The sequence below is a fragment of the Centruroides sculpturatus genome, unplaced genomic scaffold, assembly GCF_000671375.1.
Source record: "Centruroides sculpturatus isolate CEXI.00-Female unplaced genomic scaffold, Cexi_2.0 scaffold1720, whole genome shotgun sequence".
NCBI lineage: Eukaryota > Metazoa > Arthropoda > Arachnida > Scorpiones > Buthidae > Centruroides > Centruroides sculpturatus.
The window spans coordinates 91,262-114,163 of NW_019385970.1; the positions used below are offsets into that span (position 1 = coordinate 91,262).

The 22,902-nt window shown below is 32.0% G+C and overlaps 1 protein-coding gene across 1 annotated transcript in view; it reads left to right on the forward strand.

Annotated features, from left to right (window-relative positions):
• Positions 1 to 3,763: 3,763 nt before the first annotated feature.
• Positions 3,764 to 22,902, forward strand: part of LOC111612875 (patched domain-containing protein 3-like) — a 43,467-nt gene continuing 24,328 nt past the window's right edge. Inside the window, exons 1-5 of the mRNA XM_023354156.1 lie at positions 3,764 to 3,775; positions 3,847 to 4,867; positions 4,945 to 5,262; positions 8,296 to 8,399; positions 8,466 to 9,311. Coding sequence (XP_023209924.1) covers positions 3,764 to 3,775; positions 3,847 to 4,867; positions 4,945 to 5,262; positions 8,296 to 8,399; positions 8,466 to 9,311 — 2,301 coding nt within the window. The remainder of the gene's footprint in view (positions 3,776 to 3,846; positions 4,868 to 4,944; positions 5,263 to 8,295; positions 8,400 to 8,465; positions 9,312 to 22,902) is intronic.

Sequence of the window (22,902 nt, forward strand, 5' to 3'; positions counted from 1 at the left end):
GTACTTTTCCTTTGTTTAAGGGTATTTGGGCAGTTTATTCTCTGTTATATTCTCAAGTAAACAATACATACAAGTACAGTACAGTATTTTCTGAGGAAACACTCGTACTTATTTTTTTTAACCCCATTCCCGATAACCCGGCATTTTCACAAACTCGGCCACCCTTCGGTCCACATTAGGCCGAGTTTTCGAGGTTCTACTGTATCAGTAATTTTTGTTTTTTTAAACCCCATGTAACGTACTCAGGTTCATATAAATTAATATACGGTTTTTGTAATTACATTCTATTGTAAGTAAATCTAATAAATATCATTTATAAGGAGGATTTAATTCAAAAACGATAAATAAATAATTATTCGATTTAAACTATAAAAAGCAATTTCCTAATTGTCCTAACTTTCTTCTGTGAGCAGATGCAAACCTTGAAACTTGTCCAAACGGAAAACTTCGAACCTGAGGCATTTTATAATAATTAAAAACGTTTTGTAAAAAATAATGGAAATACGTATTAATTACAAATCGACTGTTCCTAAAGAATATTAAAAATTACACTTAAATTACTTAAAACTCTCAATAATAACAAAGAAATGACAGTTCTATTCTTGAACTAAAAAAAAGTTAATATTATAATTTAAAAATTTTAAAAAGTTTAATATAATAAGTTAAATATTTTCTTTATAAATTAAAATAATGCTGTATTAACATAGCATTATTTTAATTTATAAAGTAAATATTTTCTTCGAAATAAATATATTTGAAAAATGTTCTGTTTAAACAGAGAAATTTTTTACAATTCTTACAAATAATAAGACTTAAACGCAAACAGACATTTTCCATTTCAAAACAAGTTTGCGTGATGTTTAATTACTTAATTAATAAAAATTAAGTCTTTTTTCTACTAGAAGACAATTTAAAAACAATGGAATGACTAAATTTTCCTCGTGTAAGTTTTCAATAACAGAAAATAGGCGTTTCCGCTTGGTTCTTTTTGAATATTTAAATATAAAAATCTAGGAACCGGTTGGTTATTTTTTTTTTTTTTTGCAATATTTGCTGGCGCCATTTGTTATGATATTTTATTATTTAAACTTTTATATTTTTAAATAATATAAAATGACAAACGGATTAATTTTGACGATATCGATGGGTTTTATTAAAAATTGTAAATCATAAAAAGAAAAGAAATCATCTTTTAGTTCGACCCGAACGAAAATCTTCCAAGTCTTCCCGTTATCTTCCAAGTCTTTCGACCTTTAATACCAGAAATTTAACAGCACCAATTCCCTAATAAATATGTGTGAGATCAGCAGTGGGCCACGGGTTAATTCCCAAATGACCACTTAGTCTGCTACAGGTTTGTAAAACCCGATCTCGAGATCGTAGGATGGCTTTTTATTGAGTGGCAAGGGAGGTGAGTAAGTCGGCAGGCGTCCTTGAAGAAGAGATAGACAAGGAGACAAAATTAATACTAAGGTTAAATGCGGTTATGCTAAAATATTTACAGAATATGGCGACGAATTTCGCAACTATGTCGCTGACCTAATTTCTAGTTCGAGAGAGAGGGCTTTAACAAAATCTAAATCCCCTAAATACCTCTCGGTGGAAGAGAGAGTTGGAGAAAGTCGTCTGTATGGAGGAGTGTGGTGTCTTAGGTGTCTTCTGCGCCGGGATCACAGTCCTTGGCATGGAGACCGATGAGCACAAGTACCAGGAATGACTTCCCTGTGCGGATGCTCCTGAGCTTCCGTTGTAATCCCCCTTTTATATCCTTGTGGTGAGAAAGCTGCCACGTGATTGACTATTATTGACGATGACAGTGCATTTTTCATACCCAAGTGTAAACTTTCCCAGCTAATTGTTATTACAATCAGTGAACTCTCATCTAGTTTCAAATACTTCGGGTTTTTTTCCGAAGATATTTACAGTTGACATAAAATTTAGATTTTTAAGACCCCCGTAAAAATCCGCGGGCTCACATATGCATACTTGCAAAGTTTTAGAAATTTTCGACTAAAAATGTAAGTTATTAACCTGTAAACAGGGCGAACAATAGTCTGTCTTCCACACATATTAACATGCATACATAAGAAATAATCCCCGAATTTTTTTGCACTTCTCGACGTTTCAAGGTGTCCCGATTCCAAAAATATAAAAATTTTTAGGGATCATTTTTGACCGATCGCCATACTTTCTCTCTGTTATATATAACAGCCGGAAAAGTAAAATAGTTATTAAATTACTTATCAGTAATAACGATCGATGTTTTTCTCATTTATCAATTAACATACGTCTTTAAGAAAACAATAGAAATTTAGCTTTTAACACTGACATAGGTAAGTAAAATATTGCGTTTTTTTATTATTATTTTATCTTTACTATTACAAGCATTCGCATTTTTATTTATTTATTACCTGTATATAGTTCTGTAGGATAATTAAGTAGTTTAAATAAAATTATATAAGTTTCAGTTGTTTAAACTTGAATATTATTTCCGTGTCATAAGTCATTAATTTGGTGACCGATAGATATTAATAGACTCCCCGATGAAGCATGAATTTACACTTTACAGTTTACACTTTGAATTTACACTTTCTCGTTGGCGTAACTTAAGTGTACTGCGCTTGCTTTCGTTTATTGTTCATCTGTTTACTTAGCAAATACTACTTGATTCCATTTAACAATTTATTGTTTAATGATTATAGTTTTTCGCAGCGATTTGTCTATTGTCGATCGTGAGAATGTTACATTTAATAACATAAGAATAATTATGTTTTTAAACAGCAATTTCTTGTTTCTGTGGATGTAGTTTAATAGACAAATTAACAAAAACCTGACAGAAGATCATGCACAATTCAAGATAAAGTTCTACATATTATCAGTAATTATCTGAACTATAAAATAGCTGAAACTGTTCTTTGAGTTTTATCATCTGATCTTCAACTGAAAAATAAGTAATGGTTCTTAATAAAATTGAAGACAAAACTGTCCAAAAAAAATCACCATTTATTATATTTTGTGTTCCAAGACAAACACAAGTTTTGGTAGGTACAGGTTGAAGGAAGATCGGTTAGTAGGAAGTCACCTCGAGGAGGGTAAAAATTCATAAAATTATTTGTTATTAGCGTTTAAAGTTTATTATAAAATTCATTTTAACCTTGAAAATGTGACTTTTGCCATTTTATAATACTTGGGAATATTAAAAATTTAAAAATAAAACACCATTAATAGAAAAGACCAAAGCAAGTTGTAAATGTTTTTGGGAAAGTTAATTAATAATGCTAATGCTCTTTGCATTTTCTGCAGAAATATTCTGATATTTTTGAGTAAATATCAAAATTTGATTTAATTAGATTGTTTTTTTTTTCTTCTGATTATCGATTTGTATAGTTTGATGCTCTACGAAAAAAACAATTAAAAAAACTTTTACTTGTAGATTTTATTTTTAATATAAATGTGCAACACTCGGTGAAAACGCTTTTGACAGAAAAAATAACTGAAACTACTTAACAAACATTAGCTTCAATTGGACAACGTCACACGCAGTCAACCAATGAGACGTAGAACAGAGAAACAATATGACGTCACACAGCGCAATTACAGTTTATAATGGGCTGGTTTTCTACTCAGAATTTTTAATATCTGAGGAAAATATTTTTAAATGTGAAAGGTGATTCTTCATTCAATCTGATAGAATTAATCGTCGTGAAGCATTTTATGCTGAATATTTTTTAGAACAATTCAGGATTCTTAATTCAAGATAGCAATGAATGAACAGGTAAAAATCTTTCGACTATATCAAGCATTTCGCGTGCCCATGCTGCAGTAATTTCAATTAAAAATTTTTAGGTAAGAAGAATCGACACTTCTAAGAAAAGGAAATGTTCGTGTCTGACAAGCACAGTATCTAATATAATTGGTCGACTTGGTGTAATAGTTAGTCGATATCCCCTTTATTTTGTCATTGTTCCTGTCATTATCTCTTGTTTATTATCAATCGGGCTAATCAGAATTCAAACTAATAACGATAACGATTCTCTGTTAACTGCGGACAGGGGTAAATATTATGATGCCAAACAGTTTATGGATAAGACATTTCATACCAATTCGGGTACTTACGATATTTTAAGACTTACTAATCGCCCACATTTTCCAATGATTCACATAGTAAATGACAGAGAAGGCAACATTTTACGCAAAGAATTTTTAGACGAAATACAAATTGTAGATCAGGTTGTAAAAAATACCACAGCTTTTGTAGATGGAAAGATTATTGTTTATTCGGACGTGTGTCAAATTGTAGATGGTAAATGTTCAGAAAATACCCTTATTGAAATGCTAACCGACTCCGAAAATGCTATTTATGAAATATTAAGGATGAAGTATCCTGTCAATATGGATTCTGTAACATACGCGTACAAAATCCTTTCTGTGAATTTAGGAGGGGTTACAATAGACGACAACGGATACATAATTGAAGCTAAAGCCGTTCGTTTATTCTATATACTTGATGAATGGAATGCAAATAAGAAAAAATGGAATGAAGAGTGGACAAAGGCAGTTTACAACAAGTTGAGGGATTATAGCTTCGAGCATATTAAAACATTTCCCGATCCGTTCTCCTCTACTGATTTTCAAGTAGAACGCATTTCACAGAAGTTAGTGTCCTTGGTAAGCGTGGCTGTGGTCGTAGTGGCCATTTTCTGCGTGTCGACGAACATGACTAACAATTGGGTAAAGTCCAAACCCTGGTTAGGCGTAGCTAATGTTGTATCCGCCGGTTTGGCTGTAGCCACGACGTTTGGTTTATTATCCGCCTGTGGAGTAGAAAATCTTCTGTGGAATGTCAGTCTTCCTTTCATTATTCTTGGTAAGATAAGCCATAAAATACTTTCAAATACCGATACATTTTGCTTTAGTAATTTTTCTTTTCTTGCTGTATTGAAGGAACGGAAGTGGACGACTCGTTTGTCGTATTGGCTTGCTGGAAGGCAACAGATTGTAATGACAGCGTAGAAAAGCGAATGGAACAGACGTATCGCAACGCAGCAGTGTCCATCACCATAACGTCTCTAACGAATTTCATCTCCTATTGCATTGCCATGACGTCACCATTCCCGGCTATTAGAATATTCTCTTTGTATGCTGCAACGTGCATCTTCTTCAGTTATTTCTATCAGTTGTTTTTTTTCGGCGGATGTTTGGCATTAAGCGGATACAGAGAAGAGAAGGGACTTCATCCTTTTACATTTAAACTAGCTTTTGGTAAAAGTTTTAAATTTATTAACTTGTATTAGTAATTTTGTGCATAGATTTTCTAATAATAGTTTAAAGTGTAGTGCTATACACTCTTCTCTTTATGGACAGGGCATTTTACTTAAAACATTATAGAGACTCTGGTTAACTGACTTTATTTAATAAGAAATTTCCAATCTACAACAATAGTGAATTTAAATATTATGTATTAAGTGTTTCACTTTGACTTATGACCCAGGCGCATATTCTACGTACTGGAGTTGACAAAAAACAGAGAAATATGTCAGTAATGGTTATAATAACTGAATGTGCCAAGGTAATAATAAGGATAAAAATATTAGTATTCAAATAAATTACTTAAGAATTTAGGCTTAAGTATGTTGGTTAAAGTACGCGGGCCGTGTATTGACCATGCCTGGTATAGTGTTAAACATTTCCCTTATTTATATACTAATTGAATGCTTCTTACGTGGCGAATTACAAAAGGAACATTTGAACGTGTGGTAACAAGTAATCTACAATATGCTTGTAATCAACACTGTGAAAAGATCCAGATTAAGCAGGAAAATCTCACACTACATAGACAAATACCTACTAAAATATCTAGTCAAACTATATAAAATTTAGTATTAAATTATAATTATTTAGTTTTTTGCAATTAATATTAGCTTTATAATCTTATTTGCAATTAGAATAGAATTAACTAGTTAGAGTCGGTGTTATCATTACCATTTGCATTGACATGAAATCCATACTTTGAGTACGTTGCCAGTAATATTTTTCAGCTACTGGTGGGTTGTGAGTTCCTGTGATAGTCAACTGCCAAATAGGCTTTTGTTATAGTATAGAATGGATACAGGATACAAGACTTCTGCTTAATGTTTTACATAACTTGTGCGTAAAACTTAACTTATTATTCTAAATTCATTTACAATATTTTGAATTCATTAACTTCATTTCAATACTATAATTATGTTTTAAATAGTTATATAGTACATAGAGCATATAGGTGTATATGTTACCGCTAAAGCTCGAAATCCGTTAATGTGTACATTACCTAGCTAATCTGCAGATTAACTAGGGTGATCCGTTAAAGCTGCGAAAATTGTTCAATTTCTCAAATTACCTAGGTAATTTGCAGAGTATCTAGGTAATCTGCACATTAACGGCTTCCGTATCGTTAAAGTTCAAAAGTTTGTTTCTTTCACTTCCTTTCCCCACTCCTTCTTTTTACGTAGATAAATTTAAATCCTAGAATGCAAGCAAGCACCGAATTGGTGAGTAAAATCAAGAAAAGATTCTTCGCAAACCTCTTTAGCGAAGATTTAAAATATAATACGTAGTGTTTTAATAACAAACCAAAGTATGATTCCATAATTGAAGATGTAAAGCAAATAAAAGTTTCCAAGAAGAAAGAATCATCTCGAGATTATCAAATAATTCAAAGGTGTGATGTGTTGACTGTACGAGGCTGTGAAAAACTCATTGAGCCGTTGTCAGATGCGCGAGAAAGGTTTGAAAAAGTTTGTCCATGCCGGAGAATTGTTTGACATTCGATAAAAACTGAAGAAGACCTTGAAAAATTAGAAGATTCACAAGAGACTGTGATTATGAGATCACAGTCAAATCTTACTCAAGAGGACATTCCGTTATCCCCCGCTTCTACAGAATCACCTATAGAAATACAAGAATTTACCGATAGTAATCTTAAACTGCCTTCTATACCGTTGATTGATGATGCAGTCACGAAGAATATTCAGTTACCCTGCACCTCCAAGGAATCGCCTCTGCAAGTTGAAGAAGTCATCACTGAGTTACTCTCAACTTCAGCAGAATCGCCATCACAGTTTCGTACGGAGCCTGTAAAGAGCACTATACAAGACATAGTCTGTATTGTTTGCTCAAAAGCAGCATCAAGTGCTCACAAGTGTAAATCGTGTAATATGTTTGTTCACGCAGTTTGTGGTGAAGTAGATCCTAAAGAGGAAGGGTATGGTAAGAATGTATTGTGCATCATCTGTAAAAAGAATATGGATCAGAAAATACAGCGTGATGAAGCCAAGAAATGTTTAGAAAAGCAAGCAAAGAAAATGTTAGCAGTTTCTAATGCAAAGCACCCAAACGTCGATGAAGGTTTCGCTGTGAGAATTAAAGTACCCGAAGAAGACAGAGCAAAAACTGATGCACGTTCAATTTTAGCTGTGGTTCTTAGTAAAACAGAGGATGGCTTTTATAAACTTGATACTAAAACAGGTATTTTAAAACAATTGTATGCAAAATCTGAATTCAGTGTTTGCAAAGAGAGATTTTTAACGAAAGAAGATGGATGTCCCTGCTGTAGAAATATCTTTACGTCAAACAGCAATAAAACAATCCCTTGGTACTGGGCAGGGTTTCAGAAAATGTGACTGCAAATCTAAATGTACCACAAATAGGCGTGCTTGTCGCAAAAACCAATTGCTACGTAATTCAAAGTGTCACCAATCTTTAGATTGCACTAATAAGTAAGTACAATTTTATCATATGTTTTGCAAATTCATTTCCCTAATTGTAATAATATTTTAAACCGTTTGATTTTTGTATTAAAGTTTTTTTAATTGATTGATGATTGATTCAATCAACTAATTTGTTGATTGTATTAACTTGATTCTTTAGATATTGAAAATTAAATAAATAACATTATGTTAATTTAAGCGTACAGAAACGTTGCTGTTGTTCCAGCAAAGATCTTATTTTAACTTTACCGAGTGCCTAGTAGGTAATTCGCAGATTACCTAGGTAATTTGAGAAATGGAATAATTTTAGCAGCTTTAACGGATCACCCTAGTTAATCTGCAGATTAGCTAGGTAATGTACACATTAACGGATTTCGAGCTTTAGCGGTAACATATATACTCGCAAAACATGACTTTAAAGACGTGAATATACGAATGTTTGTAATGATTATCATATTTAACGCTTTAACGTTTATGGTTCAATATTATTATAAAATTTCATCCAGATCGACTTATTTCAACTTAACAACATATTTTAATTTTACAGAAACTATTGGACAAAGTGACTATCACAATGAACAAAATGAAGACTGTTTTATGAAGTTCTTCAGAGATACATTTTCAGCTTTTATTTTTCATTCTGTATTACGGGTACTTATTATTTTATTGTATTTTATATTATTGTCAATCGGTATATGGGGTGTTATGTCCTTACAGGAAGGGTTTAATGTTTACAAATTCAATTCAGAAACCTCTGAAATTACACAAGGATTTCATGTTTACTATAAATATTTTACCAAATACCCTTTTACGGTGCACGTCGTAATTAACGAAACTTTAGATTATTCTAATCCACGAGTTCAAGAGTCAGTTAATGATTTCTTGAAAAAATTCCACACTATTGAAAATATAGCCGGATACGAGTTCGAATTTTCTTGGTTAAAGTATTATAATAAATTCCAAACTCATCCCTTTTCGAAGTATTCTTTAAAGGGATACGATCTGTCTCAGAAGCAAGACTTTATGGATGCTCTTAGAAACGTCTTCTTGAAATTCACAGGTGCCAAGCAATTTAATAATGACATCATTTATAATCACAATTATACTGATATTGTGGCCAGTCGCTTTTTATTCTTAGCGAAAGATGTTTCGGATAGAGTAACCGAATTCAAAATAGTAAACGATTTATCGAAAATTGCCGAACAAGCGCCATTTTCTGTTGTTATCCATACAATAATATCACATCTGGTCGAGCAAGGTATGGTTATCAGACAGATAACGTTTCAATTGTTCTGGATCACTTCCTTGTTAATCTTCGGCATCTTCGTTTCTTTAATTCCCAATTTGCATTGCGCTGTTATCGTCGCTATCTGTGTCGGGTCCATCATCGCGCAGACAATCGGATTCATGTCTTTATGGGCAATCAATCTGGATATCGTGTCTCTGATGTGCTTAATCCTCTGCATCGGGTTCTGTGTTAATTATCCCACTCACATATGCTATTGTTTCATTACTTCATCACAAGCAACGACTGAAGAAAAGTTAAAGGATAGTTTACGCCACGTAGGTTATCCGTTAATTCAAGGGGCAATATCTACTGGATTAGTATTGTTAATCATCGACTATTATAATATATTTATATACACCACTTTCGTTAAAATCGTTTTCATAATTGTACTGCAAACAACATTTCACGCATTATTAGTTATTCCTACAATAATCTCGATAACTTCGTTATTTACAAGACGATGTCAAAACAGCACAGCATCCACATTCTGTGGGTGCACGTAGATGTTATCATTGATAAATGCACGTTAATTAAAAACATGAATTTTAATGTAGAGTATATGTAATTTTTTGGTATATTTAATTATTGTCAATGGGTATATAGTAAGGAAAACGAACAGTTATCGTAGTTGCTTTCATGATTTAAAGTATTGCCGATGTTTAAACACGCTTCTGTAATCTAGAAAAACGTTTTGTTATATTTAATAATAAAAAATGAGCAACCGTTGTTTTCTGGTTTATTTAATATTGAATTTCTTTTCTCTCCTTAAGGACGCTTTTGTTCAAATTTTTCCGAATTTATGTAAATTCAGTTGTCGCATATCACGCAATAAAAGAGAATTCTGAATAAAGTTATTACAGAAATGTTTATAATAAATAGTTTGAATTGAATCTATTAAACAAACATCATTTTTTGTCCAATAAGAAGATATTTAACATTAACATCATACTAGTATCAACGTCATTATTCTAGTGAATTGTGACATAAAAAAATCAGAATTAAATGAAACTATCGATATGTACAAGGTTTTTACAATTATTTTTTACATTCGGAAATAATTTAAAGGTTTTTCGTTAATAAATGGTTTCATTGAAACCATTATTTCATTAAATATGCTACTTGAAACATAGTTTAAAAAATAAAAATCTTACAAGTTGCACAGTAGAATAAAGTTACATTCTAAAGTAAAAATAATCCCAAAAGAACCTCTTAAATCATTAAAAAATAGTGGTTTTAAATTGTCGAGAACATATAATTTATGAAAATTAGACGTTCAAAGATCTCAAGAACCCTATACAAATTACAGATGATCAAAAAAAACTTCGAAAAATGCACTTAAAATTCCAGTTTACACCGAAAATAACTGGAGAATCTTCTTATAAGTCACAAAATTTAATAAGAGTACACTCGAAAGGATTCTCAAGATTTCTATATAAATCAAAAAAGGAAAGGCTCTTTATCCCAAAACGACCTGAGACATCCTACACAAATGAGATCACTCAATAAACACCTTCTAAAAAAAGATCCTCGGGACATTTTATAAATCGAAAATCAAAAGCATGTCCACTTTACTCCGAAAGGACATCAAGAATCTTCGTCCAAGTGACAAAATTCAATAAAAATCTCAAAAAAGCGGCCACTAAACACCCGAGCACACAAGAGAATAATTCCCTTAGCAACGTCACGTAAATGGGGTTGCATAGGCCTATATCACGAGTTCGTGAATTGTTTAAGATTGATCACTTCTTAGAAAAAAAGTGGCTTATTGGATAAAGGCTACTTTGATTAAAGTTGTTTTTCAACTTGACAGATTATCCTAATGTATATATCTGACAACGTTATTTATTAAATAATAGGGTCTTGTTTTTATTAATCATACTAGCTGCAAGGACCCGCTTCGCTGGATTTTTATTTGTGGGCAAAAAGTAACGATAGTGAAGATTAAGATAATTACATTATAGCCAATCTTATCCGTTTTCACAGAATGCAAGAATTAGGTCCCCCGTTTCCAGACTAATTAGAGACCTGGTCCCGATTCTATTTATGAACGTCTCCTATTCACGTCCAGTCAAACGAACTATTTTCAACGTTTCTCGAACGTTTACAATCGTTTTATAATCGAACCAATATTCGAATTTTATGTTCGAATTCAAATTCGAATATTGTTCGAATTAAATTCGGACAAATTCGAACATAACATTCGAAATAGAAAACCACTTTCAACCACTTTCAGCCCCATATCTCCCGCACCCTTATAGCTATCGAAACGCAACCCCCATAGTGCACGAATGGAGACTTGGGGCTACTACCACATACAAACAGCATTCATGTGCGATGTGTAGTTTTTGCGGAAAAGTGAAATATAGGGACACATACGTCCATTTATATATATATATATATATATATATATAGATTAAAACACAATTAATCACGTCACAGTTAAGGATTTGAAATTGCTTTTTGGCACGATATCGATAAATTGTGCCTCTTTACGGCTCTGTTTCAGAGCTCTGCACGCGTCCCGACGTCTTACTGACGTTTCCGTAAGGCCCTTCTAGGTTCTACGCGTGTCTGAGAGACCCTATAATTGTACCGAAAGCGGCGATGAAAGAGGCTAAAGATTCTAATTGTTAAGCTTCTTTTTTACATATGTAAATAAGGTTTTAGCAGTATAACGATCTCCTGGGCCTTATAAATTAGCCTAGGCTTACTAATAACAGACGATCCTAAATGCATTGTTTCTATAAAACCTAATAATTAAATTTTTTGCGGTTTTTTTTTTGTTTTAGCATGTTCTAGTGACTTGTCAACGTCTCAAATAGGCCCTTATAAAGCCCTGTGAGGCCTTATACATGTACCGAGAGTAGCTATAAAAAGATAAAGAAGTTAATTGTAAAGCTATTTTTTCATATAAATAGGCCTTTTAGCAGTATACCAAAACCTTCGTAGGTCATATAAATTAGTCTAATAACACGTGGCTTATTTGTAAGAGACATTTTTAGATGTTTTTCTCTCAGTAAACACTTTTTGACACTGAGACAAACAGTTAGCATTTATTAATTTATTTATGGGGCCTTCTACTGGTAGATATAATTTATTGGATGGTAATACGTTCTAGAGGTTTAACAATGCCTCAAACAAATCCTTCTAGGCCTTATATTGTTATAAAATATACTTATAAAGTTTCGGCTGCGTTATAAAAGGGGAAATTAGATTATTGCAGGTAACTCTTTGGACTGTCCTATAAGTAAAAAGGCCTCGATGCTACTGATAGGTTTACACGACCTTTCAACAGCTCTGAAATGTTTCAAGCAAATCATTCCAAGTCCTGAGTTTCTATAAAGTGTATTTACGAGGCCTCAAAATAACACTAGACCATTTGTTTATATTGTCGGTAATACAATCTAATTCTAAGGCCTTCTATCTGGTGATATTTTTAGATGTAAATATTCTCACGTGTTTCTATAATATATAAAACCTTCCAATAATACAAGCAAGTCTTTCGAGGCCTCATGTTTCGATCAAGTCTACTTATAAGCTATTCTAGCAACGGTTGATTTATAACAAGCCTTAGATCTGCAATGAGACTTTCTAGATTTAATGCCCTTTTATTTTTTACCTATCGTCAAGATCTAATGACATAAGGCCTGAAGAACCACATATGACTGACTAGACAGAGATCTTTTTCGATACCACGTGTATATATACTTATAGATAGTATTAGGAGGCCTCTTTGTATAGAAAGGGGTCTTTTAACTTTTAAGACCATTTAAAGGTTTGTAGGCCCTATACATTCTAGAAAAGCGATCTAAATAGACAACCATATAATTATAGCTTAACTAGAAAAGTCTTTCTCTATATAAAGGCCTCATATGGCTTTCTATACAAAATAAGTCTTATCTATAGCCGAGGGGGCCTTCTAAAACTGACTAATTCAATTTTCTCGGCTCGAAAAGAAAAAATGGCGAATTTTTTTTCCATGATACAGAGACATTATACACTGAAGTTCAAATACATTCGAAAGAAACTGTGTAAGAAGAATTCTAATTTTAATATTTTTGATTTAAAAAATAAAGACAAAAAGGATAAAATTTTCATTTATTTTAGTTCGAAGTTCTTTATACAATCTTTAAATTAATTATTTATTTATTTAAAAAGGAAATATAAATATAAAAAGGAACCATCAAACAAAACAAGACGTTTCTTACATCAGATCGTCTAACAAAATCAGACAAGAATCGTTCCACTTGGATTGTTTTTAGTTTTATTAATTATTATTTTGTCTGAAAATATCAGTAAAAATAAAAATATTCTTTCTTTAACTTTACTCCAGAAGTGTTTTTAGTACTTTACAGCGGCAGAAATTCCTTCAAAAACCTTCAAAACTTTACTGGTAAGGGTACTAATCTTCCTTGGCGTGTTATTAACTACTTACTAAACTGTGCCGGGTGTCGCCGACGTCAGAAATCTGATATGGCACCAAGAATAAGAAAAATGTATCGGGTCCTAAAGTCGACCAAACGATCATTTATCTTACCTCCACCGTTCTTGGAGTCTTGCAGGTGACGAGAATTGTCCCGGCCACCGTTTCCTGAAGGTCCTTAATTGTCAAATTAACAGTCGAAATCTTTAATGTGTGTTGTGTGATTTTTGCTGTCTTAACACTTTCAACACTCACGTTGAACCAGCGTTGCCAGATGTTTTTTGCTCTTGTAGCCAAATAATTTTAAAAAGTAGCCCAAAAGTAGCCAACTTCTGTACAAGGTGTTGTTTTACCTAGTACTTTTGTACTAATCTAGTACCTTTTTACTTGTCCCAGTACCAAGATACCCAACATCATTTTCCTAGTACCATTCATGAAATCCTAATATCTTTCCTTTCAAAATATTCATTTTTATTCTATATTTCTGTATTTTTTTACTTTACTTTGACAGTAAATAGATGTTTTTATTGCTTCCTCATTCAAATGCAGCAGTTGAACGTATTTTTTTGCAATTAAATTTAATGAAAACTAAACTACAGAATCGAGTTCTTACAGCGATAAAATTTAAACTTCGAAATCATCTGCTTCAACCATACAAAAACATTCTAGTGAAAAAGATTCTGATGATGATGATCTTACCAGTGATTTTTCAACGTGATAATTTCAAATTTTAGTACTTCATGTTCATTTTGCTCATTTGATTGTTGTTGAGGAATAATAGCATTCTTGTAATATATGAATTTTGTATGTTACATGTAACACTATATAAGACATTTACAAGAAGCTGACATTGGCAAACAGTTGCAATTAGCGTAACGTTATTTGTTACTAATTTTATCAAAAACAATTAAAATTTATAAAAATTACGCCCTAGTAACCATGTTTGGTACCATTCCGTATAGCATAGCATTTACCATTAGTCATTTTTGTTTATAGATGCATTTTCTTTTCTTATTTCTTTCTTTCTAGGATATCATTTATCTGGAATTTATAGTAAATTTTCTTTAAAAAATAAATTATTGTAAACTAAAAAGTCTCCTGTCAAGCATGACTGAATACTTACTGGAGCTATCTTTTTAAAAAGTTTAAATTTAATTAAGTAAATTTAAAATTACGCCATTTGCCAAAATATTTAAAAATGCAACTTAATGAGGAAAATTTCCCCAAAGTATTCTCGGTCCTTTCGGAAAGAATGGCTTCAAGAAAAAAATCTTAAAGGTGCTTACCTTTAAGATTTTTATCTTGAAGCCATTCTTTCCGAAAGGACCGAGAATACTTTGTCCATTTTCCCATTTTAATACCAATAATAAATAAATTATAAAACTTATATAAATTATACTTTGTTTAAAAACAAAACGAGTAGACAGCACAACAAGTATTACCGTTCTGTGCGCAAAACAAAGGATGAAATAATTTGTGTAACCAGCCCAAAATGTAGCCAAGTCAAATTTTTGTAGCCCAAAAAGTAGCCAGTGCGCCAAATGCTTTTTTAAATGCCAAACTGAAAAATAAGTAGCCCAATTTGGCGCAAAGTAGCCAAATCTGGCAACGCTGCGTTGAACTGGTAGGTACTTAGACTTAAAACTATAGCCGTTATTACATACGGGTACCTTTGCACCCCATGCTAAGACCCCTAGGGGTTGGTGATTCTTCTGGTGGGGCAGTGCCATTAGATTAGCCTTGTACAGGATGCATTTCCTTTGTTTCTTTTGTTTCCTTAATCGATTCTTTTGTTACAAAATTATACATCATTTCATTTCAGTAAATTTAATGAGCGGGCTTCAAGAAATGAAGGAAATTATCGATAACATTGTTATAAGTTTGATATTCAAATTTAATTTTCTTTGTTAGAAGTCCTGCATAATTCATAAGACATTATTGCTTTACAGCTGATAACAATAGAAATTCGGATATATTTTAATCTACGTTTAGTATACAGGCATTACGTATTCTTTTGTATGCATTTCACACTAGAATAAGCTGTAATCTATTGATCAATTAATTAACTAACCGCGTGGAATTTCACAGCTTTTCTACACGTGTGTACAAGTGTTCTGTGCTTGCTTTCGTTTATTGCTTCTCTGTTTACTAAGCAAATGTTACTTGATGTCGAATGTCTTTGCAAGCATCCTAACTAGGATACGTCATTTATAAATTTATTGATTAAAGATTACACTTTTAGAAAATATCTCGGCCTCATCGAGAAATTTTATTTAATCTTTATTGTTCTATTTCTCGTTATAAGGCCCCTTTGCCCAAACTTATCGTAAAGACCAGAAACGACTTACAGTGGCTATTTTTTCAATTTTCTTTACTCCTATGTTCGTAATGCTGGGGAAAAAACAAAATGTCTAATACAGCAGTTTACACCTGAAAATTGTGAAATTTTATACGGAGAATTTCCAAAATTGTCTTATGGCGAAACCGTGTTATACGAGGAATACTCGTGTTTTTAAATTATCTTGGAAGTTTGCATTTTTTCTTACCTTGGACTTGCGACATTTGCTACAATGCTACAATTTTGTCGCAAGTCCAGGGTTCGGCGAAGAAGATTGAAATATATAGAAGTAGGCTACGTGAGGGATGTTTAAATGCGAGAGATGCTGAGAGCCTGTCGTCAGCGTGGAAGTACATGATTAAAAAGTTCACTCAGGCTAGAATTAGTTTATTGCAAGATTTATTATACTTTTTATTTTTTATTTTATTTTGTGTTAATTGTATATATTCTTCCGTTTCTCTTGTATATTAAAAAAAATTTTTTGTTCTATATTTTGATTTAAATATTGGTATTCTATACATGAAACGTACTTGTTCCATTTTCGTTTTTTGGACCTGATGATGGCCTGTTAATCAGGCTGAAAACGTTAGTTTTTCAGCCTGATTAACAAGTTAAGGTGTTTTATTTTATTTTCTGTGTTTACTTGCTGAGCACTTTTAATGTTAAATTTTATCCATCACTTTTGCTACTTTTACTTAGGGGAAGAAAGGGCAGGATGAAAGGTTTAACTTTATGATGTAAAAAAAAAACATAAAACGACATAATATAAAGTTTTTATTTTAATCGCTCTCGATAGAGATCTTCCATGGTTAAAAAATTGTGTAATTAAAAATAATTAATATAAAGTATAAAATCTGTTTGGAATCATTAAGTAAAAACGTCAAAAATTCCATCTTGCCCTCACCCTAAAGGCGAGATGGAATACATAGGATATCCCTACATTTTACAATTGACACCTAAAAACCTACTCAACCACAATACACTGACACTGTACCCAGTCCTCTGTGGGCTGTTCCACATATGGTTCTCCACATAATACCAAAAACCTTCATCCATCGCCATCTGCATCGTTTCTTCAGTCCAAGAACCTCTGTTGCTCTTTCTTATATACTTGTTCACCATCTGAAAACAATTATATTCTCAATTAGTTAAATAAATTGAAAACAGAAAATTTCATGACAAGGTATAAATAATAATAACGAATAAAACCTGCATTGCATCCCGACCCTCTCGAGATATAACACACGACGTAGGCCTACTAGTGGCCAATATCTGCTATTTAAGGTGAAATTTAAGATGATGAATACAATTTTACGTAAGATGAATACAATTTTATCATTGGACTTCGTTCTCGATTTATTTTCTGAATGCGATAATACAAGTCAATAAAGTTTTCTGAATCGCTTCTTTAACGAATTTCTATCAGTTTTATTGTTGTATATCGGAAATGATTCATTTCCAGTTTGTAGTTTAGAAGTGGAATTATTATTTTTATTGGGATTTTATAAGGATAAACCTTTAACCAAACAGTTTTTAACATATTTAAAGGTTCAAGAGGTTCCCACCTCAACTCATGCCTCGAGTTCACAAAACATTCAAGTTGAAACCAAATTGGGAACAGTTTTGTTTTCATTCGAAAGTGATATTTCGAAAATACTTTATTTATTTCCACAAGCTTTTGAAGCTGTATGAATTCAAATAATTATTTTTCTATTTCCATAAGAAAATGGAGGTATACGATGAAACTGAGAATGACACATTTTATTACTTGAACAAAGATTATTTTTATCTTTCAACTTGATAGACCGTTTTTAATTGCAGTAAAATTATTTGCCTGGAGTACATTGATCAGATTCAAGGAAATACATCACGATTTGAATTTGACTCGTGACACGCTGAATTTATTAAATGTAAGTAAAGACATTGGTTTCACTAGAATCTAAAATCGCCGGAATACTTTCTATGAGTTTTATTATTTTTCGTATTTATTTATGTTACCGCTAAAGCTCGAAAGCCGTTAATGTGTACATTACCTAGTTAATCTTCAGATTCACTATGCTGATCCGTTCTAGTTGCTCGAGCTTTAACTGTAAATTATATACCAAGTGTGTGGCCAACTGTGTGATTACACACCATTATCTTTATCTGGCACGTGATCAAAATCTTCATTATGCCTAATTAAATGAGTACATTATATTCGGTATCGGTATGGATTAAATATTCTGCATCACTGCTCTGAGGGTAGAAGTAGTTTGATACGCTTTAGAAGACAATAAAAAGTTTCTTGTGTTTTGTATATAATTGTTTTCAATTGATAACATACTGCATTATGTGATATTTTTTCATTGTCGATATTTTTAATTTACGACGCGAGTGTATTGAAAGTATATTCAATGCCATTGAATTTTTGTATGAAAGAAACCAATTTTCTTTTTATAATGATAACTTTATGTAGTTAATTATATTACATATCTTAGAAAACAGCGTATGACAAGAATGATTGTCATGACTTGTAAATTTTGTCACGTTTAGCTTCTCTCTCGTGTTGAATTTATTGATTGATATACAGTGAATACTGTTTACTAAACAGAACAAGGTTCGCTAATGACGTCTAGAAGGTACAATACAAGTGTAGCATTATATTTTTATGCGTACAAAATAACGTGTACGTGCTGTTACGTCGATTGTTGTGCAGTTTATTACATATTACACACAAGGCTCTGTTTTGGCAAGAACACTGATAATATTTCCTTTACGATATTCATTTATATCTTACTTTTCGTTTGAGACTTTCTCCAGTAGTGTATTATTCAAGGTAAGAAATAATTAATTATTTCGATTTGCTAACACATTTATAATAAATTGATATTATTTTTGTTTCAAGATGGATATTATGAAAGCATTTGTTGTAGAACCAAGAACAGAAAACCACACAATAAATCAATCGACTTCGTGGAAAATTTTGTACATGAACATGAAAGTGTTAGGTTTAAATATACAAAACAACAGATTATCACTTCACAGTATCGTTGTTTTAATTATACAAAAAATGTATATTGCTTGGAATTTTTATGTAACGGTTTATTATTTTAAGAATAGACATTCAGTAACAAAAATAATAAATTCATCACTTTACGTATTGTTTTTAATTATAACACTAATTGCTTTCAATATATTTATAATTTATAAGAAGACTTTTATTTGCAATTTGAAAGAATTGTTTACTTTAAGAAATTCGAAACAATTAAGTAACAAAAGCGTCATAATATTAATGGCTCTAATCTGGATCCATGCTATAGTTTACGTGTGCTTTTTTTTCTTGGTTGTTTTGCCAAACAATAAGGAAATATTAATTGATTCATATAATGTAAGAACCCTTTTCGGAATTACAATGGCGGAAAATATTTCAATTTTACTTGTAATCATTATATTAACGGTAAATCTGGTGTTTCTAACAACACCGCAACACTTCTGTTACGTACTATTCGTTTCAATCTGCAAAGAATTAGAAATGGAATTTGTCGAATTGTCGCGTAAAATAGAGAATTACACACTTGAGGACTTCTGTAGAGAAATTTCTCGTCTCCCCAAGGAATTTATAAAAATCAAGTCAATCGTGGAAATTTTTGAAGAATTTTATTCGAAGTTACTGTTATTGTGGACGACTGTCGCAGGAGGAAGTATTGTTCTGACTGTTTGTTGGTTTTTTGCCTCGTTATCTATTCTAGACACAAATTACAACATTGGGATTTTTGCGTTAAATGCATTTTCGTTCTTTATATTTACGAATGTGTGTTTCGCTGCTTCTCGTGTTTCGGATGCAGCCAGAAAAATCAGCACAGTAGTCTATAGAAAATCTCTTTCTTGTAATGCTTTCGTGCAAGATTCTGCATACAAATTTTCTATGAGATGCGTTGAAGAAATCCCTCAATTCACGGGATGGAATATATTTGTTGTCAATCGTGCTTTGGTATTAACTATTATTGGAATAGCAATTTCTTACACAATCATAATAACCCAATATTAAGAATACTTTCCAGATATTACATCTATAATATTCGTAATTGTTAATATACTAAATTAAGAGTAGTTCGGTGTTAAAAAGATAGATTATTAATTAATATAACAATAATAAATGTAGAAATGTTGTCCAAAAATAAAAATGTTAAATAATAATTGTTGTTGTTATCAATTATTTTATTTTCAACTGAAATTATTCTAATACGAAATTAATTCAGAAGATAAACAAAGATTTTTAAATAATATAAATCATAGGCCAGAATGTACAGGGTGAGTATAATTAAGCTGCCGGTTGTTGTATGATAGACGGATGGTGGCGAGACTTATTGAATGTCTTCATGAAATCATGGATAAGAAGATACGGGAGTAAAAAATATTTAAAGTTTNATATATATAATTTGTTTTTTCAAAGTAACATATTTACAATTACCAATTTACTTTCAAAAACTCCGTCAAAAGATGGCAGCAGTAAACGGTGAAACATTTCCAGATAAAAATACAGTAGTTTCCTTTTCGAATTGCGTAAAACTATTTCCTTTAATGTCTGAGTGTAGTGTTTGCCTGCTGATAATAAGTTAGAACGAGATACACAACTGATAGTTTGACAGAAAGGCGGCGATTAATACAGGTAAACCTTGGTAGTAACCATATTTTTCGAGTAGTGTTACCGGTTATCGAGTAGCTGTTATTATTTAAAACACAAGGCATTCTGTAATCGAAGTTACTTTCAATATCGTAAAGTGATGTCACTGAATTTACTGATGATGACCGTAATGAGCAGTTGAATGAAACGTTAATACATAACTGTGATGTAACATTTAAAATTAACAAATTATATATCAGTTACGTATTACTGTACAAAGATAATCAATCTATTATAAAGATCTACATGTAATAGTATATCCTTGGGAGTAGCTACAGGAATCAAAGATTTACCTTAAAACAATCTGAAAATAAACTGGAGTCTAGATTTTTTTGCAGGATATACCGTCTTTGAAACACCAAAAAGCTAACAAGGGCCATTACAATTGAATAAATTTGATGATAATTGTGCAGGCCCTCGAAGGGTACTTGTTTGCAAAATTCTGTAAACATCGAATTGGCTGTACTGTTACTTGTATAAGCTCGTATATAGTGGCACAGTCTATATTCCTGAGAAAAGACCAAATATTTTTGTCCTGTTGCTGAGTTTTCATCAAAGGTAAATCTAGGAATGTAATTACATAATTATAACTTGTAATTTTACGCTATTATATGCAGTATTAACTGCTTTTTGTTGCTCCTATAAATTTTTTATTATATAATAATTTTTGGCTCTTACCACGTTTTCATATTCCAACGATCATATACATACGGTTTAAAAACTGGAAGCCTCAACGTTACAAACAAATTGCAAAAGTAAGTCGGCAAAATTCATTTTAATTTAATGTAAACTGTGGATAATATAAAATACACTTTATGTTCTTAATTTATTCTTTTATAAACTGTACTCTAGAATAATTTAAAGAGTGTAATAAATATAATATTCAATTACAGACAACAGACGGAGTGAGGAAAAATGTACATATGTTGCAAAAACTTCTAAACGGTAAATACTCTTCTGTCTTTTATTTTATGAAATAAATTTATACTTTATTATAGTGGGAGGTGTTCTTTAAAATTTTATTTATTTCTGGATATTTGTTTTTCTTTGCGGTCCGTGAAAATCAATTAGTTGCATTATTGTTTACCGAAAGTATTTTAAACACAAAAGTTATTCGTATTACATAGAGATATACGTGCACAATTTTCATTGTCATTTATATACATTTAAGCTAAACTTACTAAATAATTGGATAAACAATAAAATATTGATTGGATATTAATTTCAATTGAGAACTATAATCAAACACCGACGATGCTGAAGAACTGTACACACGTTCACGTTGGACCAACAATTGAAATTTATCCCGAAGAATCGAAAACAAGTTGCTTAAAGAAGGACGACGAAGAAAGAGATCGTAAGTGCGTGTTTGTTATGATTTGAAAAAAATTGATAGAATAGCGTCCAGTTCTTATTAATGTGAGACGTTTTTTTGTCCCTGAAAAACTTTAATTGAGATAAAAAAGCTTTGGATAACAGAAACGTTTTAAAGAATACAAATTACATAAAAATATTGTGATTATTATAAAAAACAAATGTAGGACTTTTTTTCGACTTCCGTCTTTTCGCGCTTTCTTCTTCAACCGTCGTCTTCTCTCGTGAAGTGGCATCTCGTCCCGCTCTCGTCGTCTCGCCGGCAGATGGCGTTTCACTTTCCACCTTAATTTACAATTCTGAAATTGAATTTTGTGAATGACAGACACCTAATTAAAGTATTGTCATTAATACAATGGATTCTACAGTATTAAATCACTACTGGAAAAAGGTGAACCTTGGCATATTATAATTACTGTACAGTAGACCCCCCTATAACGCGGTAGATACGTTCCTCGTTATAAGAATTTCGCGTTGTAGGAATCCTTAAATACACGAGCCAATCGCAGCCCGACACGTGTGAAGTTTACGGACTACGGCTGTTTGAAAGGTTTTCTTCCATAAAATTAATCGATCCTAGACTAATTCGACTTAACATTTCCAAAATACGTATAATTTCTTTGGGAATAATCCGTATAAACTATGTTATAAACAAAAAATTGTAGGATTACTTGCCGAGTGTGCACCGTTCGGCGTCGCCATTGCTTAAGCTTGTGTTCGTCGCGGAACAGCGCACCAAACGGCGGCCGCAATTTCTGATGTTATTTTTCTGCGAAAAATTCGTTGACCTTTGGAGAAATCATTAATATAAATAATTTTTATGGCCGTTGAATAAGAAGTGTTTCTTTCACAAGAAATATATAAAATTAGTGCTGTATTAGACTTACGGTACCTACTTTACATATTGTCAAGACGATAGTAAACTCAACTTACTCGCCTAAACTTTCCGTAGCATGGCGCTGGACGACGGAAAGTATATATATATACAGTAGAGCCTCGATTATCCGACCCAATTGGGGACTGGGGTTGATCGGATAATTGAAAAGTCGGATAACCGAAAAGTATGAA